Source organism: Astatotilapia calliptera, chromosome 7 (assembly GCF_964374335.1).
Source record: "Astatotilapia calliptera chromosome 7, fAstCal68.1, whole genome shotgun sequence".
Taxonomy (NCBI): Eukaryota; Metazoa; Chordata; class Actinopteri; order Cichliformes; family Cichlidae; genus Astatotilapia; species Astatotilapia calliptera.
Window position 1 is genome coordinate 19775398 of NC_137428.1, and position 27051 is coordinate 19802448.

The 27051-nt window shown below is 41.4% G+C and overlaps 2 protein-coding genes across 2 annotated transcripts in view; both read right to left on the minus strand.

Moving 5' to 3' along the window:
* thbs4b (thrombospondin 4b) overlaps positions 1–2957 on the minus strand; it is a 38038-nt gene extending 35081 nt beyond the window's left edge. The window contains exon 1 of the mRNA XM_026173477.2: positions 2641–2957. Coding sequence (XP_026029262.1) covers positions 2641–2719 — 79 coding nt within the window. The 5' untranslated portion in view covers positions 2720–2957. The remainder of the gene's footprint in view (positions 1–2640) is intronic.
* Positions 2958–13411: 10454 nt separating this feature from the next.
* Positions 13412–19759, minus strand: LOC113025578 (BCL2/adenovirus E1B 19 kDa protein-interacting protein 3). The gene is made up of 6 exons (XM_026173478.2): positions 19514–19759; positions 16437–16587; positions 16093–16174; positions 15904–15977; positions 15117–15263; positions 13412–14182 (listed from the first exon to the last, which is right to left on the minus strand). The coding sequence occupies exons 1-6, from the start codon at positions 19554–19556 to the stop codon at positions 14134–14136; spliced, it is 546 nt and encodes a 181-aa protein (XP_026029263.1). The 5' UTR covers positions 19557–19759; the 3' UTR covers positions 13412–14133.
* Positions 19760–27051: the final 7292 nt, after the last annotated feature.

Below are 27051 nucleotides of genomic sequence, written 5' to 3' on the forward strand. Positions count from 1 at the left end.
CCAGCATATAAATCTGTCACGGTGCGATTACTGTAAAGAGTGCAAATGGCTGGCATTCCTTGTTTTAGCATTTCAGCACACGCTTCGCACTCGAGCATTTCTGTGTGGCAAGCTTTAATTTATCGCATCATATTTAAAGGCCAGCCATAACAGCAGTGAAGTAATTACGTTAACAACATCGTAGTGTATAGAACAGAAGAAGCAAAGTCACATTTAGCCAAGAGTCATCTAGCTACCCAGGACCAAAACCATGATATTCAAACAATATTAGGCTTTTATGTGTATTTTTTTAGACATTTTTAAACATCACATGGCATATTGTCACTTTTAAGATGTGTAAGTGTTTACAAATGTAACTACACGTGCACTCCTACTTTACTTCTGACACTAGCTTTCCTTTTGGCTTCCATTAAGTCTTGAATAAACTTGAGTAAAAACTAAACTAAAATAAGTATAAACTAAGTAAAAACGTGCTTTCAGCATTTCTCTTGCTATTTTTGCATTGCTGTATGTGTTTTTAATTGATTTACTTGTTAATACCCTCGATCTTTAACATTACGGTGCGATAATGTTGGAAAGCAGATCACATGGTCTGTGCTGACATGGGGAGTTGTCATAAACCCAGAAACCCACTGCACTGATGTCGCAGCTTCAAACAAGAACAAAGCACACATTGAGCAGTGTCCAAAAGCTTCCCCCCCCCACTGTAAACACAGAGCAGTATTCTGTAATGTGTATTTCTCCAGGAGACCATCATGATTCTGCGCTGACACTGTGTCTATTCTTAAAAAGTGAAACTAAATAAACTGGATGAAATATATTCTGTTGGATGAGTGCAGCCTACGTGAATCAATGAATCAGCTAGCCGTGTGTACATTTACAGAAAGATATATTCACGTAAACACAGAAACTCTATGTGTTATTGTCATTATCACTGATTTAGGTTACGTTTACTTTCAGCTTTGTTCTTAGATCCACGCTGACATTTGAATTGTAAGCGGAAGAAAAATGAATGGAAAAAAGTTGCTGGCTTTGACTTTCTGCCACCTGTTATCATTAATTCCCCCTCTCTTCTACAGCGTGTCTTTCGCCCTGTCCCCCTCCTCTCAACCCCAACTAGTTGTGGTGGACTCCTTATTGGTTTGTCCCGGAGGTTTCCTCCTGTTAAAAGGGAGTTTTTCCTTCCCACTGTCGCCAGTTACTTGCTTGTAGAGGGGCATTTGATTGTTTGGTTTTTTGCTCTATTAATGTAGGGTTTTGTTTTTTTTTACAATATAATGCACCTTTACTATATAAGTAAAAACTGAATTGAACTGAACTTGTCAGCTGAGCTAAACAGTGAGTTAAGACTCACCATAAACTCTGCAAAGATAAGCAGAGCTGGATATTCCCCCCTTTTACCTCATTTTAAAGTTTGATATAGCTCGGCCTGGAGGATGGCCCAGAGGAAAGAGAGTCCGCTTTAAACTTCAGTAATATCATCTCTCAGTGAGCCATCCTTGAGATGTTAATATTAATCAATAACATAGATAACGCTTATGGAATGTCATTTTTGAGCACCTAAAACCAGACTTGGCTGGTTTAAATGGATCTCACTCCTTGTTTTGTGGTCACGCAGACAATGAGCCTGAGAAATGATAGATGACAAACTCCATTAATCTGGACTTGTTTTATACATACCATCAGGCACCTATTTGCCAAAAGACTCCAGGGATTAATGGGCATTTTAAAGGTATGCCATCAATCACCTGGTGGGGTTTGCAAGAAGGGCGATAAACTCTAAACGCCAACATTTCTATGCGTCGCGTAGCCCCGAGTTTGTGTGTGACCTTGAATAAATGCGGGCGCGTGCGTGTGTGACTGCAAGCACGTGTCAGACAGTGTGAGAGAGAAGAGAGTCTTGAACTTCAGTACTGCACCCAGATCATCTCTGATTATTCCCATGTGTGTGACCCAGCTGGGATTTTCTTTAAATTAAAACGAGCCAGGAAGCTGAATCTCCCGAGCCGAAGTAATCAAGCAGATCCGGCTAGATGGATATCAAAATCAGGATGTCTTTACTTCAGCGGAAAGATGGTGGGATTTAATACTCAAACTTTTGTCTACTTTTAATATTTTTTTCTTATCTTTGCCTGCTTCCTGTCAGAAACACACACACCCAGCCCAAATAAAAGCATTTGACTGCCCCATATCTTCTACAACTCACTGGGATATTTAGCATTTTATTCGCACCTCAGCGAGTATCACACACATTGTCTGATCTTTTTGTGTTTGGGCCTGCATATCATATTCTCTTTCACAGTGTCTGCTTCATCCATAATGCATTAAAACTCATACATAAGTGTGTTAAAATACTGAGAGGTGGAGCCATTGAATCTTTTCTGACAGCTAATGAAAATGGACGATTACATTGCAGGCAGGGTGTCAGAAATAAAAAAGAAAAAAGAAACCTTAAAGACATCGTTCCTTATGTGTGTTTGTGTAAACCTAAAAAAAGGAAAGATGTTTTTCCACTTCTTGATTTTTTTGTCATCCCAAGCAGCAACCATATAATCCAAATAAAAAAAAATGCAGTGACATTTAAATAACTGACATAAAAGCGACTCAAAACACTTCAAAAAAAGAAAAAAAGACACTCACCCAAAGCCTGTGCTTCCACGTGTAAGCACATTTTTAATAGCAGCTGCAAGGCCAGTGTGAGGGCCGTCCACACGTTCATTTTGTCCTTCCAACTGGTCCCAGATCTGCAGTTCTCTTTGTAGCTACTTAAATGTGTCTGAAACTCCAGCAGTTTCCCCCCGTTGAGGCGTATCTGTGTACTTGTCTTCCTTTCTGAATCAAAAATGAGGCAAAACTGTCATGTTAAGCCTAATAGAGGGTGCTGACTGCTTTTATGTGTGTGTGTGTGTGAGAGAGAGAGGGAGAGTGTGTGAAGAAGGGATTGTAGGAGTCTTATTGAGGGAGGAGCAACAGGGCCAGAACCTGCTTTTAAAACCCTCCTCAGGCGGCCCCATGCAGAGAAGGAGTGACCTGGGAAAACTCTTTGCATTGGCTCCTGCTGGCTGCTACCAATTCCCACAGGCGCCTTCACAAATCTGCTGTACACGGTTTGCTCCCTTTAGAGTCTAGGAACCCACGTTTGGCCACCAAAAACACGTTTCAAACCAGACCGGAGTCAGAATATTTTTAGACTCTTGAGTTCAAGCTTGGGGTGAATTTCTGAAAATGTGTTTCCCACTTCCAGCAAACAGACTTCTAGTATTTATTAACACTCTGCCTGAAAAAACTAAAAGACAGATTTTTTTTAACTTTCCTTACAGGGATCAGATGTAACACCTTTCCTATCTGCCCCTGGTTGCCACTTCCATCCCTGGGCAAGGTCAGGAAACAAGCGCTCTGCTGCTCGTGCCTCAACAAGCCGCGTTAAGCGGCCAGTAGAGCTTCAGACAGGCTGCTGGCTCACATGGCCTCCGGGTCGTCAGCATGTCTGGCACCGCGTGACCGGCCACAGTTGGTAGAGGTGAGGAAGCTCAGGTCAGAGTTATGCTTTGCTTGTTTTTCCCTCTTTCTTTCACTGTTCCATTTTATGTTTTTAAGTAAGTTCCTCCAGCCTAATTCCATGTTACCACAGAACCTGTATTAATTATGTTGTACTCTTTCAAGTCTTAGTGGCTACAAGATGATGTTCCCACTTAAAAGCATAAACACGAGTACCTATAGCAACAAACAACACCAAATGAGTCACAGTTTCCATACGCCAATACAGGTGCTCCTTGTGGTTATCCAGAATACAGCCGCACTGTTTTTTGGGGTTTTTTTCATGCTTGTGAACTGTTACAGACTCCATTCAGTCAGCAGCAGGGCGCTCAGAGTTTTATCTGCCCTCTGATTGGCTTTTAGAATGATGCTTTGCAGGCGTCGGGGTTCTGGATGACAGAAAGCTCCACAGACCTCCATGCGTGGTCGGCAGCCCAAGCCAGGAGCTCAACAGACCACATCAGTTTGCTGGAGGCCCTGGACTGACTCACATCATGGTGCGGTTGATGAGGTCAGACAGTGAGCGCTGCAGCTGGCTCAGAGATAAAACTAAAGCCCAAATGTGTCTGACACCATCGCCTGACTATTTTTATTTGTGACATCGATACAACCAAATCCCGAGACCCTCATACCCACACTCGTAACTCAACTTACATGACGTGTAACAGACATTAAAGATTACAACACTGCTGCAACTCCAAAAACAACAAAACGTACTGTGTTACCAATAAGTACTACGTAGCCGACTTCAAGTTACGGCTTTACGGAACATAAAACAACACTGAGAGCTGTTCCCTCGCTCAGAGGAGGTCTGACAATTCGCATTTTTTAAAACCTTTCAACTCAAAACAAAGACAAGACAAACAGGTCAAAAAACAAGAGTGATTAAATGTCCATAATAGGAGGCAGGTGAGGCATTAACAGCAAAGCAAAAGATGTTTTATTGTAGGAAAAATGAAGAAACTACAGATATTTTATGATCACATTTAATTTTAATCAGATTCACCTTTTATATTTTTTTATTTAAGATGTTTTTTTGGGTTTTTTTTAAATTAAACTCAACATTTTTCTTAACTCATAATGAACTGGTTTGTGGTTCTGTCACACTAGAGTAAAAACTGGATGCCTGCCCCTTCCTGAGCCTGGTTCTGTCAGAGGTTTCTTCCTCTTAAAAGGTAGTTTTTCCTTCCCACTGTTGCCTAGTGCTTTCCCGTAGGGGGTCATCTGCATGATTGTAGGGTCTTTGTCTTGCAATATAAAGCACCTTGATGTAATTGTTGTTGTGATTTGGTGCTATATAAATAAAATAAAATTGAAATGAATCAACTACATTGATTTTTTTCGAACTTGATGTCTGATTGCAAATATCTGCAGCGAGAGGTATTCAACAGCCTCAAAATTTCGGGCAGATACTTTTATTCATATGCTGGATCACCTGGTGGGAGGTAACCTGTCTCCAAACAATGGCAGTCTGACACTGACTTAATGCAATCATTCTCGAAGAGATTGCCAACACATTGCAATCGATCTGAGCCAGTTTGGAGCTTGTCCTTCAATGTAACTCTTTGCAATAGCAGAAATGAACAACTGGTTGCCAGCTGGTTGTGTTCTGGTATAATGTTATATGTTTTTCTGCAGCTGAATTGTTCTTCTAGACTACACCACTCCTGTAGTTCTAACTACATCACTCCTTTTGTGGAAGATGTAGAAAAATTATTTCACATTTCTATTTAAGGTGAATTTCTGCATGTACATATTATGTACATGGCAACAGATTTGTGATTTTTCACTGATTTCACAGTTAATCGCTGTATTATCACAAACATTGCCACCTTAACCCCATTCATTTGTAGGCTGACAGCAGGCTGACTTTGTTTTGTTGACATCCTGACGCACAATAGTTGCGTTGAAGCCTGCAGCTGACTGCTAAATGTCACACACCTGGTCCATGTCTAAGAAGGAACCATTTCAAAGCCATCGTGTATCCGAATAATCCGAATAATACTGGTCGTGTCGCAGTATCCAACCACTGGTTTCCCTAGTGTGTCTATAGCATTATTTTTGCAATCAGGAGACGTAATTGCTGTTTTCCTTCCTCTGGTGTGAGATCAAGCTGTTTGGATTGTGCAGAAGTTTGTGCGTGTGTGTGTCTGTTTGTAACTTTTCACCCTAGTTCTGAATCATATTATTCACACGGCACACACAAGAAAATCCTGTACAGTTACTAAGTTTATCTGGTCAATGTGACATTTTCTGGCATAACTGAAATGATTTACAGGTACAGACTTTGGGGAAAGTGTTTTTTTTTATGTCAGGGAAACTACACTATTAAAGAAAATAATAATTACATTCCTCATAAGAAGCTCTTTCATAAAACGACTTACATTAGGAGGTCTGAAGAACGGACAGACTTTTACAGACACAGCTGGAGGTGACCATAAGTCTCCTTGCTACTGCGCTGAGTGGTTAAGGGCTCATTACGCTGTAGGATGTAGAGCCTTAACAGGCACTGCACTGTCTTACCTGATGAAGTTATGTAACAGCAGCCAGTCGGCAAGTCACAGGGGTCTGAGCCAACACCTCATTAAATCTGTCGCTTCTATCGAAACCTCACCCCAGTCTGGTGGAGAGGACTCACTCCAAACCTGAAATTACAGCATTAAATTGCCTGAATTTTTGGTGTTAGGCAGACTGTAGCTCTGAACTCAAGGCAGAGGCCTAATAAATGGACCCACATCCTGCAGCATATTTAGTCTGCAAATTCTTGAGCCAAATTGGTATGTCATGGTGGATAACGCCGCCGAGTTTCCTGGAATCGTCGAACTCGGCGCAGAGGACATGAATACAAATTATACATCAAATGTTGTAGAAGTAATATGGTACAAAAAAATGTGTAGAAATGAGGCAAAACTTATTACTGTTGTAGATTCAATTAGTACCAGGCCTTGAGGTATTCGAGCTGAAGTTGGACTTGTCTAAAACTTAGAAATAACAGAATACCGATTAAACTGTTGCTGCTTTTTTCCTCTTTACTTTTATTTACCTGACCAAATTGCCCAACTTCATATCCCTGTAAAATCGCTCAAGGCGGCGTCAGTTATGGACACTGTAACGTGATCCTGCTCTTGTTGGAAAAACATAGCTATTATGTTAGAAGATTGATGAAAGGTGCACAAAGATATTCTCCGTGCAATAAGGGAAAATACCATTTTTAAAACAACAATGCGGCCTTAGTGTCTCGCTAGATTACTCAGTATTATGCAAGGGTATTAATGAAAGCCCCCGCAAAGTCAGCGTTAGAAGTTATGGTTGATGGTTTTGCCATGTGTAAACTGTGAGTTCATTCTCGGATCATTTCAGACTATACAGCTGCTCTTTCAGTCACTCGCACCAGCTGGATGCGTTCAGACTCATTCACTCCAACTGAGTGGATGTTTCGCCTACACCTACACACCTCACTCTGTAGATGGAGACTGCTGTAAATCACTGCTTTAGTTTCTCGACACCCAGTCAGCTAGGCTGTGCATTTCCTTTCTTTCTGTTTTTCATACAAACCACCCCGATGCAACCTTTTCCTGTTTTTCTGACAGTTTTTGACTGTTTTTATTTTTAGCCATGCTAGCAGCACAACTTTAAAAGACATTACCTTTGCCTTGGTTCAGACATCTCACTGAGTACCGGATGGACTGCCATGAAAACTGATACAGACATTTATGTTCGCCAGAGAAGGAATTTTACAGACTTTGATAAGTCTCTAACTTTTTCTCCAGTGCTACCAATCTTTACATCGATTGGACGAAGGCACACTTTGACAGGTCAGAGGACGAGATGATAGGAAGGCAACTCAAATTTATACTTCTTACTGTTAAGGTATACAGAAAAGCATCTTTGAAGGCAGAACACAATAAACCTTGAAGCAGATGGGCTACAGAGGCAGAAAATTACACCAGGTGCCATTCCTGTCAGCTAAATCAGGAAACCAAGGCTGAAAATTGCACAGGCTCATCAAAATTGAATGAGAAGAATGTTGGCCAATAACTTCAGATTGCTGTTGGTGGTGTAATGATGTGGGGGCCTGTTAGTACCACCTATTATTTAAACACCACAGCCTACCTGAATATTGTTGTTAACTGTGTCCTCAGTGCATCCGTCTTCTGATGGCTCCTTCCAGAAGGACAACCAGCCATGTAAAGTAGAAATTATTTCTTTGGGATGTGGTGGAACGGGTGAATCGCATAATAGGTGCGCAACTGTTTCCAGCACCTTCTCTGTGCCAGGAAGATTTAAGGCAGTTCTGAAGGCAAACGGGGTCGGACCCAATATTAGTAAGGTGTAACTAGTGTCCTATGAGTGCACTTTACATCAGTGGATGTCAACGATTAAATTATGTATAAATTGTGTATTTGTTCCACTACATGGGATATAAAGCTACCCTCTTCTTACTGGTGCATCCAGTCATTTTAGCATCACTGCCATTACACACAGTACCCCCTCACTTTCATGTGTCCATATTCAAAAGGAATGTTCTGCTAAGAGTTTTGTGCCTAATTTACTCCCTTAAAAAATTACAAATAATACTCAAGCTTGTAATGGAAACAGTATTTTAGCCCACTCTGCATCTACCCTTAGCTAGCTAGCTACAGAGAAACTTTTAAAACATGTAGCTTGCTGCTAGAATGAATAGTTTTGCAATTGTAACACAAAGCGACATGGCAATGAACTTGTGCTTACTTACCAAATTCAGAAACATTTGAAAAGCTTTCAGTAAAGAACACTTCGCAGATCCTCCAGAGTGAAAAAATGCTGCATTTGCGTAAATGAAACCAACAGAGCCCTATTTGGTTTTACAAATCTTTATCTTACTGCATTTGACTGAGTAAAGTGAACTTGTTATAGACTGAAGCAGTACACTGATTTATACGTGTAGACTTAACACAAGAAATAAGCAGGATTAAATATTTACCATCTAAAAGGAGCCAGAATTTTTTTTCTTTTTCTTTTTTTTGGAGTGTGTGATCTCAGACAGGGGCACTCTGTGTGAAGTAAAGCCTTATTTGTTTTGCATTCAGTATTATTTTCCAAAGCTTAAGTTGTCATTAATGTTCCTCAGCTTTGTGTGTAAGGATGCACTCAATGAACCGAGTATGTGTGTGTGTGTCTTGTCTGCTATTATACAAAGTCAGAGCAAAGCCAACCATTGCCAAATACATGAAAAAAGACACTCTGCCTTTAACAATATTTTCTTTGTTCACAATATAGACAACAGGACAACAGACACCAGTCACTAGTGTCCAACGTAACTTCACATACTTAGCTTAAAATCTGAGATAGCAGTAAATGAGTTGTTTTAGCTGAAATATGAGAACTGCATGTCCAGACAAACCGAGTTCTGCAATAGAGTAATAGAGCAGCAACACATCGGCCGAGGGTGAGGTAGAAACAACACTAGCAGGACAGACAACCACAGAATTCTTCTTCTTTAAATCCAAAATCTGAATCAAGCTTATAGCTCTCATGCAGAGGATTATGCTTTAAATATAAAGATAAGAACATGTTTTTAGACAGTTTGGCCTACAAGGCAATCACTGGTGGAGGATTGCTGTCAGGAGAAGCTTCCTTTTTCACCTCCGAACAGCTGGTGAATCTCAGCAAATTAAAGGCTAACGGTCAACACAGACCCATTTGATGTCAGCAAGACTTATGGGAAAGGGAATTTTTTAAAGATATTTGATCATCCAGCAAGCTGTTCTGAGGAAGCATATGCTGGAGGCACACATCTTAATCCACCTATCCTAATCTTCTACTCAACTCAGCAAAACACGAACGGGACGGTTCTCTTGGCATGTCAGGACAGCGCACGTGTACACTTAAAAATTGAGTTGGTTTGTTTACACAGCATGAGCAGTGACACATTGTGCTTCACTGAGTCTTATTCCGGGTGCTCTCATCTAATCCTTCACACATCTGGTGCACGGAGACCAAGCATGTCTGGGCTAGAAAGGTCCACCTTGCTGTGGGAAAGAAAAAAAGCACTCGAGTGGAGAGCACACTGGGTTCAGTTCACGTCCACACCCGGGCCGCGCTCACCTGGTTTGATTGAGCGCTGCACGGAGGAAAGAAGGACGCACACATGAGGTGGAGAGGGAAGCCAGCACATGGAAGCAATTATTGCCTCTTCCTGGTGTGCAGTCTGGCCCAGCAGATACGAGCACAAGGCGAACACGTGTGTTTGGGTACATGACAGGTAGAAAGAAAACAAATTCTGCTCGCACACAAAAGAGCTTCTTTCACTCACTCTGTTCCACATCGAACGCTTGTCACATTTCAGGCTTATTAGACAAATTGCTTCTATTTGCTCAAGAGTGACAGGAAGAATGGAAAAATGCATAAAACTCAAAACAAAAACGTTGCCGTCAATGCATTCATCGTGCCTACTGAATGCCAAATTACATCTGAAGAGAGACGCAGCGACTCCCTTCTACAAACACTCAGTGTAGCAAATATCAAATATTGGAGATGAATGTGTTTATTCCACATGAGTGTAACTATTTAAGCCCACACAATGCAAACAGAAAAAAGGGTTTTTCATTTTTTCATTCCTGTGTGGGAGTGTTCACGGTCCGGTAAGCTGTGTGTGGTTATGTGTCTGCTATTTGACTACGTCATTGTGTTCTGTGGAATTATAACCTACTGTCCCTCATTATGAGTGGCGCACGAGGGGGAAGTGGGCCACATGTGGTAAAGCGATGTTACTTGAGATGGAGGCTCAAATTAGTGACCTTGTTTTAAAGTTAAGGCGCAAACGCCGTGCCAGTTCAACTGGATTCTTTTGTTGTGTCCAAACTCTTCGAAACTGGACTCTCTATTTCCCGTCTAGCTGTATAGGAGGAGGATATAATGGATTTCCCAGAAAGACAGATGTCTGATCTCTGAAGTGTGGTCCAGGAAATGAACAGATTTCTCCCATATTCTGTCTGGGCCTCAGTCTCCTCTCACTTCAAGAACAGGATTTGGATTTTCTTTCGTAACACCAAAAGCTCAAAGTCATATCTATAACCCTATTCAGCATAAATCTCATTGTCTAGTAATATCTTTAAAGAAACGATGTGGGGAAAATGGTGATTTTTATTTTACTTCTTTGATAGTAGTTGTAATTGTTACCATCTTGAGGGAGGATATTACAGGGCTGGCAGATCTTAACACAGTCCTGTCCTATAAAGAAGCCATGGAGGATCACACCAAAATAGGATGAAGCTGTGTGGGAACACGGTGATTTACAACAGCCAGTGCCACCTGTGGCTGCTTGTTTGTCCAAATAACAAGATAAATGGCTTAGGGGGTTGAACCAGGGACAATCCACAGGACTAAATTAACAGTCTAAAGAACAGTTCAGGTGTGCCACTCCTCTGATTTTCTTCTTTTCACAGAGTTTTGTATCATTTGATGTGATCTGACAAGGCAAGAAACAATTATGTGGGTTGCAAAGGAGCCAATAGTTTAGAAGCCTTATCTAAATCTCTCCCACCCTGAGGGACATGCTCTTGGTCAGTCACCCACATAGGTTCATACAGACATTATCCACATAATAAGATTTTGTGCAGACATGGATGTATTTTGTGTTACTTTGTGTTAAAGTATTTCACCTTTTTACTCTACTGCATTTTGTTTACTTTAATTTCAAATTAAAATATAGACCTCCTGGTTGCTGAGCTAAAGCCAGGAGGTTATTGGAGAGAATCTGCCATGTGTTTTCTCCATCTTCTCTCCAGTGTCCTGACTCAAAAAAGAACCCCCCCAAAACAGAAACCTACCAATAAAATACATCAAACTGTGTAATCTGTTTAAGATTTTACTGATCTTATGCGTAGAAGAGATAAAGAAGGCACCGTGATGGAAGAACAGGAAGAAACAGATTCTGGATGCATCCAATCTTCAGAAGAAGACCTCAGCAGGGAGAATCTGATTGTGTGATCCAGCAGTCGGAGCTGTATCACAGCAGCTTTATATATATTTCAGGATGTCAGTGGGGGCAGTTTGAGCTCTTGTTCGGAGAGTTGGGACCAAATCTGAGGAGGCAGTTTGTCTGAGGTATTGCACCAGTTCCACTAGTATTTCACGTGTTGCCAAATCCAGCGATTGGACTCTTAGATCTGGTTATTTTGATTCAAAATATAGGAAAACTTGGGCTTGGTTAAAAAAAAATGTCACAAATTCGTCAGATGAAATTACATGGTCACTGTTAAAAGCTGCAATTAGAATAGGTGAAAAATATTTTTGACCCAAGTAATATTAGCTGATTTTACGTGTCTGGTGTGTAAAGGCTTTTAGGGTTTGTGTGACCACTTAGACCTCAGAGAGTGACACAGCTATGGCAGCATAGTGACCACGCCCCTAATAATGCTAAATTTAGACCTTAATACAATTTAGAGAACTGTAATAGGAACAATTCGATCCTTCTACAGTTGTCATGAAGGAAAGTATCAGCTCTACAGACTGAACAGTTTTGGTGCACATTTGACTTACCTTTTGCTGCTGTTGTTTTGTTGTTGCTTGAGCGGTGATTTGGTTACATTCACGATGCACGTGGCACTAAGAAATAGCCTTCAACCACTGGGAGCCTTTGCAAGCTCTATTATAATGGTTTTTTGCATGAATAATTTCAGCCCAGAATTATAATTTGCTGTTGTGAAATGAGCTCTTTTCATAGTTATATTATTACTTGCTGCTAATGTATTAAGTACAGCTCATTTCATTTACCACGACGGATAGAACAAAAATTTCAACTTGCTTTTCTATTTAAACAAGCTCCAACACACTTGAATTACTATGCTGTGTGACAAATTCATTTATGTCAAAGATGATGAATGGGCATTTCTGGAGCACGTGCATTCACCTCGTTCATGAACTAAGCGTTTCCTTTTGCGCTGTTGAGTAAAACTGGTGCCAAAACATGCACCAGTAACTACCCATAGATTGCTTGGGCGTGTTATGTGTTGGGGTCTGTGAATGGAAACCAGGTGCTCTTGTGCTCTGCCAAAGCAGGCCTGTTGATGCATCGTCAGCTTGGTGTGTCTAGAAGTTGCTTGCTGTGCTCATTAGCGCAGCAGGACCCCTCACATCAAACGCTCTGCTAATGGCTGATAAAGTAATTGTGCTTGGTCAGGCTGGACAGAAAACAAATGGGGCACGTTTATGTCCAAGGCAACCGTGCAAAACCCTGGTGGCTTCTCAGTCCCAGCCCCACCCCACCATTCAAAATCCAAGCCAGCTATTTTTACAACATGTTAAGAGGAAACAGCTTTTTAGTATATGGGAAGGCAATAAAATGTCAAATCCTAGATTCAAGTCAAAGCAGCAACTTGTTAAAAAATATAGGGAAGAGGGTGACTTATGTGAGGTAAGAATGACAAAGGCAGATGTCATAAGGCTCCTGGAAGGTTTCGGTTAGACAAGAGAAAGAGTGCTCACAGGGGAACAATGTGCTTAAGGAGCACCGGTGGCATACACACCAAAGAGCTCATCAGGACAAACAAACAAAGTCATTAGCAGTGATTTACCTCATATGAAAACAGGAATCAATTTTAAACAGATGCTGCGGTTCATTTGCAGGTTGTTAACATCACAGTATGTTTTAAAAGTCTTTTTGTTGTTGTTGCTGCTGCTGTTGTCTCTGCATGCCTGCAAGTAATCTCCAGACTAGCAAAGCATAGAAATGTACACATACAGTGGCCAACGCTTACTTCAGCACATCTCTGTGCTTTGCTGGCTAAAAATTCTTCACTTTCCCCACATGTATTAGAAAAGATGAGCATGTGTACAATACATGCTGTCAGGGTGAGAGCAGAGGAGAGGAATAAAAGACCCGAGAGACACATTAAGGTTTGGAGGAGTGAAGTTTAATGGGATCGTGATTGCCTTTGTCGGAGGTCAAATATTTAATGGGTTTACGGGACAAAAAGCACAACCAGAGCCTCTCCTATTCACTCAGCCAACTAGAAGTCCCTACATTAGATTCACCATCAGGCCGACCAAAAAAAGAAAAAAGGAAAGAGCTAAGAACCGCTTTAAGCAGCTCAGTCTTACAGAGGATCATTGCTTCTGACAAATGACAGACATTTTGCTTTTTCAGAGGTTGGGTGAATGGGTATCGCACATTATCCTTTTCATTTTGTTGGAACACACCGTTCCCAACAAACAGTTTTCATCTCCTCCCATCAAAGGGATTTATTATTCTAGCTGAGTAGAATTCTCTTTCCCTCTCTTCTTTTGTGTCAGGAAAACTACCCCCCCTCGGATTACACTCCTGATTAGCTGGTTGAGATCAGTGTTACTTTGCGGGAGAGTAAAAGTGACCTCAGTCTGACTCACTGGTCAGCAGCCATCTGCTCCCAGGGCCCTATGAAATGCACAGACAACAAAGAGGCTGACAGAAAAGACAGAGTACTGCTGGATAGATAGAGAGACAGGTACAGACAGGCAAGGTCCTATTTTAGCCCCATGACAAAGAAAGGAGGCAAATGAGTGCATTACAGAGGGTGGACTTTGATCTTATTGGCCACACTGTTAGCAAATAGGGGCACTGGCGTATAGTTGCTGTCACAGCGTACTGGTGGTGGATGCAGCCAATCGCTTTCCTATGTAGATCCTAAAAAGGAAAAAAAAAAAAAAAAAAACAGGAATCAATGATTGATCCTTTGCTATAGCCCTTGGACCCCAGTCACACAGGCGGGGAGACTGTTAATCAAGCACTTTGCAACTGCTGATCATGAGGATAAAATATGTATTCCCCAACATGTTGGAAAGTGATTGGGGGAAGTTGCAGAATACTGCTAGGTAAATTTGGTTGCAAAGAGAAAACCTCCCTGTGATTGCTTTGGTTGCTAACATATTTTATTTTGCATGTATGATGCCGACTTATCTGCAAACATTTGCTAACTAACCAATCAGTAACAGTGGAACTGCAAAAACTGTGACAGAAAGGGACAGAAACCCTTTAAAATACAAAAAAAATGTGCCTTTTGAAACATTTTGGTTTCAGCAAAAGGGAAAAATGGTTCTTTGAAAGTTATTTGTTTCCAGTTTGCATCACATTGTTTCAGTGTGTGCAGACAAATCAGCATCTTCCATGCAAACTACAGGAGACCATGGTAATCTGCTAGCAACCAAAGCAATCACAGAAAGGTTTTGGTGCAGCATCTTCTTTGTGACTAAATTTTCCTAGTAACTCACAAACCAACCGGCTGTAGTATATGGATTTTTTGACACCCGATGTATCAAATAAGTGAAGGCTATAACTCAGAAACTAAGGGCACTGCATTATCATAAGGTAGCAACTTGTCAGTGAAAAGGTAGACCCTCCCTACCGTTAACTTGTCTCAAGCTTGTTTTTCTTACATCTATAGCTTCAGCTGCACATCAGCAACATCATTTTAAAACCACTTAGAAGGGCACACAGGGGTCAACTCTTTGATCGCTTTCTTAATTTGCACACTTTCCAAATTCTACCAGGATGAAAAGCATCCAGGTTTTTTTTTCCCAAGTATTACCAAGAATGTCAAGTTTATGTGAATGAATCTCACCCGACTCCAAGCGTGAGAAGGTGTGAAGCCAGCAGCGAGGGAATAAGAATGAGGAGAACATCGGAGGAGAAGATGCCTCTCTTCATCACCTCTGTCTTTCTGACACTGAGGGAGCTCTGCTGCTTTGGGTGCTGAAACACAAACTCTCTGCAGAGAAGGAAGAGAGAGGCGTCGGAGATAAGAGATGCGGAAGCACGGAGATTGAAAGGCGGGGGGGAAAAAAAATAAAAATAAACAGAGATAATGAGAGCACAAGAGAGAAGCCTGAGAATACAAGAAAGAAACCGAGAGCCTGAGAACTGCTATCTGTCAAACAGGCTTATTTTATTGCAGGAGATTAAATGTCAAGTGCGGCAGCATAAATAAAAATGAAAGCGATTCATGGGCTTCAAAGGTATAATCCAACTAAATTAAAAAAAACAAAAAAAGACAAAAACAATGTGCTATTGAATGTTTTGTGAGTAAAACAGGCTTTTTATAAACACACAAACAAACCAAAACAAACAAACAAAAAGCTTATTTTTGTTTACTTATACTTGTATGCATATTTAGAGGGCATACTGCCAGGGTGACGTCATGAATCTTGGCTGGTTCGTGTTACAATTCATTTTTTCTAAAATGTATTATTTTTTTAAACTAGAAAGAATCTTTTAATTATGTACCTCTGGAGGCGCGGGCCTCGAGTCACCTGCTGTCAGTCTTTAAGCCAAACTAAGCTACTTGCCTGAAGGAGTAAATCATCACAGCAGGAATAAATAACAGTAACATTCAAAGGAGCTAGGCTTACTTCGGTGGCATGTTTTCAGGTCTACTGGACCAATCCCACACCCAGTCAGTGTCCACCCGTCGCTCACCATCCTCCTGAACGCAACAAGAATCAGATGATGTTGAATAATTTGAAAAAATTATATATTTTTTTGATGTCTTTATCTGATAAATATTAACCATGTCTCTGTGTTCAAATGAAAACCAGCACCTGTATAGTGACACAGTCACTGTCGTGCTCACTGGTGGGTCTTGGTGAGCCGGTGGACTGTGGAGTCGTGGCCTGTGGAGGACTGTGGATTAAAAACAAACAAACAAGTGAACTTGTACGAGGTGGGTGCGGTCTGGAGAAACAATCAAGCTGCAGCGTGATAATTTTACAGCCCAACAAACAAGAACAGAAAAAGTAAACACGCCGTGGAAAACAAGCAAAGTTCCTCTGAGCACAAAACAAACCTCATTACTGTGCAAATCACTTCTACACCTCACTGTGCAGCTCGCCCGCCCCAAACTCCCCAAACAAAACAAGTTCGTGCCAACAAACTGCATCATTACCTGTCTCTACTCCGCTCGCACTCCAGCTGTGCCTCCAGGAGGATCCTCTCCAGCTCCCCCTGCAGGGCGGTGGAAACGCTGTCCTGCGGCCCTGTCAGGCTCTCTCTGCGGCTCACGGCTGCAATCAGCTCCTCCAGCTCGACCCAGGAGCCTGACAAGAAAAAAGGAGGGCAAGCTGAGTTTGTGCTGACGCTTAGGTGTCGGTAAGAAGGGGAAAAAAAACAATGCTTCTCAGTACACCTATATTAGATTTCTAATAAGCCAAGAAGGAGTCATGATGTGGAAAGTAAACAAACAGAAGCCATTTTATGGAGCTTTTAACATTTATGGGCATTTTGTTGTCTTGTTTATAATCTTACTATAATTACAACTGTACATATTTCATTTTGAAGTCTGTTTGATCCCAGAAAGGTCCAAAGTAACCGTGTTGTGCATAGTTTTACATGTGAAAAACTCATTTTTAATGTTCTATGCAATGATGCAGTTAGCCCACACTTTCTCCTGATTCTTTTATTTATACTTGCCATTAACGTGACTTAAGTCATTTGATTACCCAACTATGTTATGCAGATTACTTCAGCTTTATTGTCATAATGACATATTCAGATTATTTTTACTGCCAAGTAACTGATCCTAACCCGGTTCCGAAACATTGTCAGAGCAAATTTCACACTGCATTACTGATGCACGTTTTTAGGTCCTTCCTAGAACTCTAATCTCTTTAGCGCCGAGTGGGCAGTGAATGGACAGGTGTGTGTTGTTGTCCACTGGCATGTGGAGATTTAGAAGCTGCCCTGCGGCTGTCCTGACATGACACGCAATGACCTCAGAATCACAGAGCTCGTGGCTGGATGGAGACACGCTGAGCCGCGTCCAAAAAACACACATATTATCATATATAAACAGTGAGAGCAAGGCAGAGTGTGCCTGCTTCTTCCCATCAATGAGTGCTGAAAAGATAAACTGCATATGAATGAATGGACACGGGGGCGGGGTTTGGTGATCGGGCACAGGAGCAGAAAGGGATTTACACATGCACGCATATACACATATGCATGCTCGCATGTTGTATGGTGTGTGCGCTCCCACAGCTAAACAGTGGGGCAGGGCTAACTCAGCCTGACAGCATGCTTGCTTACGCAAGAACTTATTTCTGTGAGAGATTAGCCATTCACCCTCTCCCTTCCTCTAGCTGTTTCTCCCTTGTCATGCTGCCCCACATCTCTCGGACAGAGGCAGCACTTACGAAACAGCTCCCCTCATTTACCTACCAAAGTATCCTTACTCATCTGACCTCTCTGACTGTCACTTTACCTGGTTTATGACGCTTTATAACAAGAGGCGGTGGATGCATGAGCGGGCACAGTGCTGAAGGGGGTGGAAGCAAGGGATGGGGGGAAGGGAGGGCAGAGGAAACTGTGCCATTGCCCTAGTTATTTTCCTACAGAGGGGAGTTGTGACGTAACAGCTGCCTTGTTGGCTGCCTTATCTATGTGATGCCACTCTGCAGCACTAAATCAGTTTCTATGGCGCAGTCCTGTACACATTCATCTGTGCCGCTGCCAAATCAGCTTTATGTAATGTGGAGCCAGGATGTGAAAAGACTCAATGAACTGCAGCACAACAGATTAATTTGTGCTCTGCTAGGATGAGAATGACTGTTTCCATTTTAGGGCCAAGAAAAAGAAACAAAAATTAGGGTGTGAGGTGCAGTTTGAAAGAATGGCTGCAGGGCAATCAGATTATTTTTGGACAGCACGGGAGATTCAGATTTTGTTTGTCTTTCTAGAATTGAATATAAAGTTACCTTTAAAGCAGCTGTGTCCTATTCATGTGGATGTAAAAATAAAAAAAAGATAAATAAAATATGAAAATATGGTTGCATTTATAGTTTTAATGTATTGATACAGACAATAATTGTGATTCTTTTTACATTTAAAAAGGCTGTGATAGAAACGGGCATGGAGACCCTGAAATAAAGTGGGAAAAAGAAGATCAATACCTAGCTAGCTAACTATTAACGAAATGTGAAGACACGGACTGGTACTTATATAACACTTTTCTACCCTAATCGAGTACTCAAAATGCTTTTTTACTACAACCAATCACACACACATTCATACAAGCACTTTTACATATCTATGCACCTTGTTTAAAATTGACACACACTCACAGTCCAATGGATTCATTGTGGACAACTCATCAGCATGCGGACTCAAGTAGTCAGGGATCGAACCACCAAGCTTCCAATTGGTAGACAACCCACTCTACCTTCCCTGTTAGCAACAAATGTGAGGGAAATCTGTTTATGTTTTGTGTGTGTGAAAGTAAAAAAATGCTGGTGGATATATTGGATTATTGGATTTTGAAATTACCATCTGATAGTTTCTTGTTTAGCAAGAAACTATCAGATGACATATCAGCGATGCGTTTTCAGTTTTGGGCTGAAATCAAATATTTGTCAAACTGATCTTTTATTATTTATTTATTTATTTAGTAAACAACCTGCACATCAGTGATTTCCACTGTACAGCTCCCAATGATACAGCTCACAGTGATCCACATGTTTTACCCAGCATCCTCTGTTCCAAGCAATGTGCAGCCAGCTAAGTGGAGCTATAAGTATCAGAAAATCTCCGCAGCTTAATTGGCTTACAGAGATACAAACAGGTGAGTCAGGGAATCCATTTACACAATGACAGTAGCAACGACAATGACAACTATAAAACTGCCTGTGCCTTGTTTCCGTCTGTGGCCTCTTCTCACACCTGCTCTCAGAGTCTGACAGGCTGTTAGTATCTTGTCTCCATTGATAAGCAGCCACGGCTGGCTAGCTCTTCATTCAAACACACTGAGGGAATGAATGTTCTCATTGCCTGAAATGTTTTGCCCACACACTGTTGACATTTGCATCGTGAAATTGGAGTATAAATCGACCCGTGCGCACGCAAAATTAATTTACAGCCTGTTTAAGGTATGCAACAATCGGCTACAGACACGCTATTAAAAGGCAAATAGTTAACAGTGATGACGTAACAAAGAAACAACGGCCTGGTCCATGTGCCACCATCACTCACCGTAGAGTCCGTCCTCTGGCGTCTGCGAGCCGGACAGAGACATGTTTGAACGCTGGGGAGAGGCTGGAGAAAGAGCTCGGAGAGATGCTGACACTGACCCAGGAGGACAAGCAGGTGCAAAACCGGTCTCTACCCTGTACACGTTACCCTCAGTCACTCTGCGTTGTTGTGTAGTCTAAAAATGACACCGACGCAGCGCTAATCCGCTCCCCGTGCCCTCCCTTCCCCGCGCGCACCCCCTCCCTCTCCGCTTTCCCACGTGTCAAGAAGGAAGAGGTAAACAAACAGACTGTGCAGCTTAACATCACACATAGATGGATAGATAGTCCTGAGCACCTATTCAAATTGTACCCACCATTCACACCATTAATGATCTGTTAAGAGCAGTTACTAGGTAATTAGTATCTATACCGACGCTGGTGTGGGTACTGGATCGATACTACAAGATAAGATTGATACTTTGTTTCTATCCTCTAGGTTCAGTATGTAACCCACTGAATTGGATTAAATTAATTCTTTTTTTTTTGGAAATGAAAAAATATACCTCAAACATGCGCTGTAAAGAAAATGTCTGAAACTTTTGTGTACATCTATTTTATGTATTGCCAACACAAGTATTTAAACAACAGAAGTTGACCCACAATCCTAATATATAAAATAATAATAATCTTCTCATAAGTTGTGCCCCATTACTCTGCTCTGCATATGTTGAACTATTGTTAGCATTGGCATGGCTATTGTTGTGTATTTATTGGTATCTGATCAATACCAAGATTTGCAATATCGTACAGCACTAGCAATTATTTACAGGGAGAATGAACAAAAGTAAAACATTTTATGTGTTAATGACTGTAAAACAACAAATATGATATTGGCCTTGAGCACAGTGTGGGTAATAGTAAAGAGCCACTGGGTGATCACTGTGTGCAAGAGTCACTAAACTCTGATCGATACTGTAGGAGTAGCAGGTCTTGTAAACTGTGGACAGATGGACGTGGATGCAACATTGTATCAACTCAATGGGCCACAATGAGCTGAAAGCCCAAGACCGCAGTCTGTTATGTTAACACAAAGCAAGTAGTGATTGACCTCTGGAATCAAAGTGCTTGAATAAATACTTAAACTGATGGCGATGCCAATCAACCAGCCAACACTTGATTGTAAATGGGCAGAGGTCAACAGTCTAGTATCGTTACAGGTGGAAATTCTACCCATGTTGGCTTTGTTGTAAATTTTAAAGATTAATGGAGCAAATGACTTTCTAGAGGGACTAAATACTGAAAGTAATGCATTACATTTTCTAAAAGTACTTTGTAGTAGATTTTTATCAACACTTAGATACAGAAATACAGTGAAAAAGTGTTAGCCCCCTTCATGTTTTCTTTATGTATATTTGTTCCAATTACATTTTTCATTTTTTTATTATTAGACAAAGTTAACTAGTAGTGTCTCCATTAGCAGTGTATTTAGAGTTAGATAGTACTTGACAGCATCTTGGATGCCACGGTTTTTCTGTGGATTACTTCTGCCTCTTCATGTAAGCCCACAGTGACTTCACGATGCCCAAAACGGACTCCGGGGGGTGATTCCATCTGTTGCAAAACTCCTTGCTCTTCTTGTGGCTTAAATTCAGCCTCTGTCTGTATATTTGCACTCATTTATGGGACACTTTAGCTATTGTGATGGATAAAGGTCTAAACTTTTGCACAGCACCTCATTTCAGTAAGCTGAATTGTAGGCCTGTTCTTCATGTCAGCGTGTCATGCTTTGAGACTCTCTCAAAGCAAATACTTTTAATTATTGTTTTACTTTGTAAAAGATGATTAAGTATACTTTTCTTGGTTCTGGGAACAGGCTCTTACATTCCTCTGGAGATTTATATTTATATCACCTTAATTCTGCACGAGAGCAGTTTATTTGTTTGATTCATGGATGGATTATAGGACAATGGGCCAATTGGCACAGACATGCAAAGGCGTTTCCTTTCTTCCTTCCCACGCGTACAGATATGCATCATTTGTAGGCATTTTGTAAATCTTTTAGTATTTTGCATTAAGTGCTGCTGTTGGTTTAAAAAAATCCGCTTACTCAGCCATTATAATAATGCAGATTTTTAATGAGAGCGTACTGCATTGTAGGAAATGACTGGAATTTATATAGTGCTTTTATATTCTTACTGACCAAGTGGTTTAGACTACAGGTCACAATGCTTTCTTCTTTACGCTGTAAGCACTTTATTTACATTGCATCCACACTCCATTTAGAATCAACAATTACTGCGTGTAGAAACTGTACAAAGGCCCCAGCCAGGGTTTGAACCAGGAGCTTTCTTGCTGTTTGGCAGATGTGAATGACAAACAGCATGAAGAGTGAGTGGACATTCTTAATTTTCACAGAGCTCTTTGAGTTTACAATGGGTTATAGGTTATTTCATTTTAAGGGGACACTATCCTTCTTATTTATTCTCTTTTATTTTTTTCATCATTTCTTCCTTTCTATTAAAATAATCCAGGCTATTGATATGTTTTATCCATTTGTTCTTTTCTTGCACCCACAGTTAGTGGTAGAGAAGACCTCAGGGCTTTGAAATGTGTGATAGATGTGATGGTGTCTGAGTTGTAGTTATTTGCTCCTCTGACTCTTCATTGTAGTTTTCTATACTCTAATTTGCCCAGTGTGTGCCAATAAAGTCAGCTTCTGATCAGTTTACCTCTGTGGTTACTACAGATACTTTAGATCTTTAGCAACTTAAAATAATTCAACCAAAAGACCTAAACAGTGTTAAATTACCATATGTAATCATGCGATTCTGCGCATTACGAATAAAAACTACATACATTTTTACTGCTACCAGAGGAATTAAGAGCGTGCTGCAAATCAAATGCAGTTGCTTAATTGATCATCATCATGTGTGAGGACCTCTATCAAAACAGACGCTTTGGCCACTCTGTAGTGTTCAGGTGTGTGTTGACAAAATGCCACAGTCTTCCCCGGAGTGAACATCGCAGCAAATTCCTCCCAAGGTCAGACTGAAATGCTCAGAGACTCCTCAAAAAACCCAAGAGCTACATCTCAAACTCTACAGGCCCCAGTTAGAAGAAGACTGAACAAGTACGGCTTGTTTGGAGGGGTTATCAGGAGAAAGCCTCTTTAAAAAAAAACAACATGGTGGCACAGCTCAGATTTGAAAAGCTGCATCTGAACAAACCACAAGACTTCTGGAAAAATGTCCTTTGGACAGATGAGACCAAACTGGAGATGTTTAGCCATAATGCACAGTACCAAAGCAGACAAAGCATTTTAGCACAAACACGTCATAATACATGTCAAGCACAGTGGTGGAGAAATGATGATTGGGGATTGTTTCTCTACAAAGTATTCAAGAGTCAAAGAATGTCTGAAAAAGAACAGAACCTAAAGGTTTGTCTACAGCTACTGAATCATGTGGTGTACTTACTTTTTACAGGGCTGTAGTATACAATAAAGCATTTAAATGACTCTTTGTCTCCTCTAAATCCCAGAGCCGTCATAGCTACATAGTCTTTACAACCCAAAAGTGTATCTTGGCTATTTAATCAGACTACTCTGAAGCAGGCAGTCCCCTCCACTGCACTGAATGAACTCAGACTGTGCAAACAGTCTAAATATGCCCCCACTGCTTGTGAAAAATGACACACAAACCTGTTTTGGTTTGAGTCTGGAACGATGCAAGTCTGTGGACTAAGGTTTTATGGATTATGCTTATTTTTTTTGTCAGGGATTGTGTGCGAAAAACACGAGGAGGAAGACATGACAGCATCTGCCATCAAACCAGCATCTTTCAGACAACTAGTCCACTTTTATAATCTCCAAGCTACAACAACAGCAACCCCATAAAGTGCCCACCTGTTATTTCCACAAGCCCAAAATAATACTGCAGGCTAAAGGCAACAGAGAGAATGCAGGGAAACAATAAGATCTGCCTTTGTTTCTAACTAATGATAGAGTACATGAAAGTAATGGCACACGCACACACTTTTAAAATATGTATCTTTGATTTGTGTTACAGCTTTCACATTTCAGCCTAAGGAGGCTCATGCAAAATGTCTGCTGTTTGATATTATCTATAACCAAACTAAAATATTTTCAAATACTGGCACATCTGTTATAATTATTGCATTTTTTTTTCTATGATAAAATCACAGCTTCATAGGTCTCTAAGATAAGGTCATTGCTCAACTCTAAAAAACACTTCTAACGTCCTCCCTTTTTAATCTTTGGCAAGCTGAACATCCTGGAGAGTCGTCTTTGATGTGCGCCTTAAAAACATCAAATGAAACGGACCAAAGCAGATCAGGGCGTTCATGGTTGCTGCATCATCACTTTATCAGCTACATGTACCTGGAACATAAGGGAAAGAGGGAAAGGGGGAAAAAGTTTGAATGAATTAAATCAGGAACGTGTGTCAGATTTTTCTGTTTTCTGCTCTGCATCAAATAAACCCCATGGCCAGTGATTCATCTGTTTCTGCGACATTTCTTTAAGACGCTTGGCGGTACAGAGGCTCTGCTGGATTTCATTCATCACAGGAGGATGCGCACAGTCGTGCAAGAAAAGGAAAAAATAACCATGATCATCACGTTTATTCTGATAGTTGCTAGTAGTTTCTAATTTAGCAAACATAAAGCCCTTGAGTGTCCAATGAGTTAAAAGAGCATTTTGGTGAAATAGATTTGCTTTTCTTTTCCTGAATCATTTGGAAAAGTGTATTGTGACGCAACACTGCCCAACACTTTATGAACAACATCCCCACCTGGTGGAAAGAGGCCTTAAAAAGCACCACGTCCCGAGGCAATTTTATTTACCTCTATTAAAGCTAGAGCCGCCACATGCTGCGCGGCATTTCATTGATCCAAGTAAAACTGGTTTAGAGCCTCTAAACTGTTTTGTAAATCACTTTCCAAGACTTATTATTTGAGGGTGGACGTGAGGCCCCGGCATTAGGGATGATGCAATGTTTTGTTAGGGCAACAGCAGTAGCCAGAAACCTCTCGATTTTCACAGTCCATCTTCTCACCCATCTATTATTTTGCCAAGCAGCATTTTCCCTTCTGACCTCCAGCCTTGTTTCGAGACGAGGGGACAGACACGGAAAGTCATTATTCAGCCCAGAAACAAAGCGGGAAAAGTTCTCCTCATCCATCAAAGCAACTAAAGATATCTGACACTGTCCTGGGCATGGCTCAGATCAAAGAGGGAGATGCCAGCTGTACTCAGGTCCGGCAAATGACTCGCCACCTCGTTCATCCATCATGTTTGAAAAGAAGATAGCAAAAATAATAAAAGCTTTTCAGGTAATGGCTACAGTTAGATATCACCATTAGACATGCCCCCTTGCCTCAAACCTTGTATTAGGCTGTGATTGATGACTTGATCTGAGTGTACATTATAGGATCTGCTTAAAAGTCTTTTTTTTTGTCTGCAGACACACAAAGGCTGATTAATGAGTGCCACGGGAAACTAGTGGTGTTCCTTTGGTGGCTCTGTAGGTGCTCTCTGAAAACAAGATCTGACTGAGTGCAAGCAGGCCACCGTTGGATTAGTTTAAATAATAATTACAATCCCCCGTCTCACCCAAGTGCATGGTAACCGTGGGCAGCACAAAGCCAGAGAAAGCCAAGCAAAGGGTTTAAAATGACAGCTCTGTGCAGAATATAAACTTGTAGCTTTGTGTGGCTGTGCTTGGTCACAAACCAAAGTATTTGAATAAAGTGAAATTCTGCTTCATATTAGCACTAGATGGAAAAAGTCAAAGGATCACCATAGTGGAATTTGAAGTTGTGGACTAGCACCAAAAAAATGTGGCTCTTCATAAAGCAGTGTGCGCACGGCCTCCATATCTGAAAGTCTCTGAAGCTATAAAGAGCTGCTTTTAAGATCTCCTAAAAATGGCTTGACCCTCACGCAACTCATAATCCACAGTGAAGCGCATGAGACTGTAGAGAGCCTCAAACGTCATCAAAATTTAATGGACAGTACGCTAAACACCACCTGAAGCTCCGCCAGCAGAAGCTCTTTGTTGTCCGTAAACTCAAGGTCCTCGCTTTAATCAGCAGCCTGCTCTGTCTGTTTAGATGCCTCACTGAGTCTGTCCTCCTGTCATCATCCTCCGCTGCTCCATCTGCCGTTCCACCACGCTGACAGCCGCAGACATTGATTCTAACATTACGAGCTCTTTTAACTCTCGAAGGAGTCAAAGTGGCTTCGGTCGTGCAAATTGAAGCTCTCAATCCAGCGTGCGACCCTGGGTGATCCTTTCAAACACTGTGTCACTCTGCTTAAGTACTGGGATGCAGATGTTGAGTGGCAATTTCCAGGGAAAGCAAAAATATATATTTTTTTATATATGAGTCTGTCTGCCAGGAGGTTAAATGCAGTATCTGTAGTAGTGCATGTAGCTGCAAGCCTTAGTATTCACATGTACCCATGCATTATAGTATATTATATCCTGTTCTGTATGTATGTTGCAGGGGAGTGCCTCTCCATTCAGCTCCACTTGCTCTAAAATCACTGGGAGTCATTATGCACTTTATGCATGTGATTGCACTTTAAATCCATACAGTTCTAGAAAAACAAAAAACAGAACATCTTAGACATTAGGAAAAAAAAAACCCAACAAGATTTGCTGGGATGTTAATGTAAGTCTGATCGCGATGGAGGAGATGGGACAAGATAAGTGATCAGAGCTGATAAAATGGGATGAGGTGTCTCAGCCCTGAAGGCATTTAGGTGTAGACTTTATCTCTCTATCTCTGCAGAGTACAGTGGTTTCTGCTGCCTAGCCTCAGGTAATAACAGCCAGTATAGCGATGATAGTTTCGATGTACATCAGTTGGTCAGCACCCCCTCGCCCCACCAAAAAACAAAAAGTGAGCTTGGAACTTTAGGCAGGAAAGAAAATGAGGTGAAAAGAAAAAATCTGCGATTGATGTAATACAGGTCGGTGTTTTTTCCTTTTTAATTTGCATGCACGGCACTTATGCATGTTAATCCAGAGGCCTGAAACCATGGGAGCAGTTTAACCTTCATTGACTACGGAGCTTCCTCTGCCTTTGAGGGCCATTGTCCATGTGTCTCTATTATCCTGCTGGTCACGGTTCCCCCCTGCTCTGCTGCCCCCGCTCATATGGGAGATATCTGTAGAATAATTCTACCTGTCTGTTTCTATCGCCTTCTCCCTGCTTCTCTCCCCCTCCTTCCTTCCCCTCTCCATGAATGACCTTTCTGCGTTCCTCTCCAGCTGACCTTGGTGTCCTGTCAGATCGTTCCTTTCCTCCACCTCGCACTACTAGCCTCTACGTACCACCGCCCCCTTAAACAACCCCATGCTCTTCATTTCTACCCCCCACTGACTGCTTCTTTTGCTTCTTTCCTCCATGTCCCTTAGATCCGCCCCCTAGATCACTTTCCTTCCCTCTCTCCTCCCCTCTCCTCCTCTCACTGTCTCCTCTCTTCGCTCTCTGCAGCCGTACATACTCTGCTTTTTAATTAGACCGACT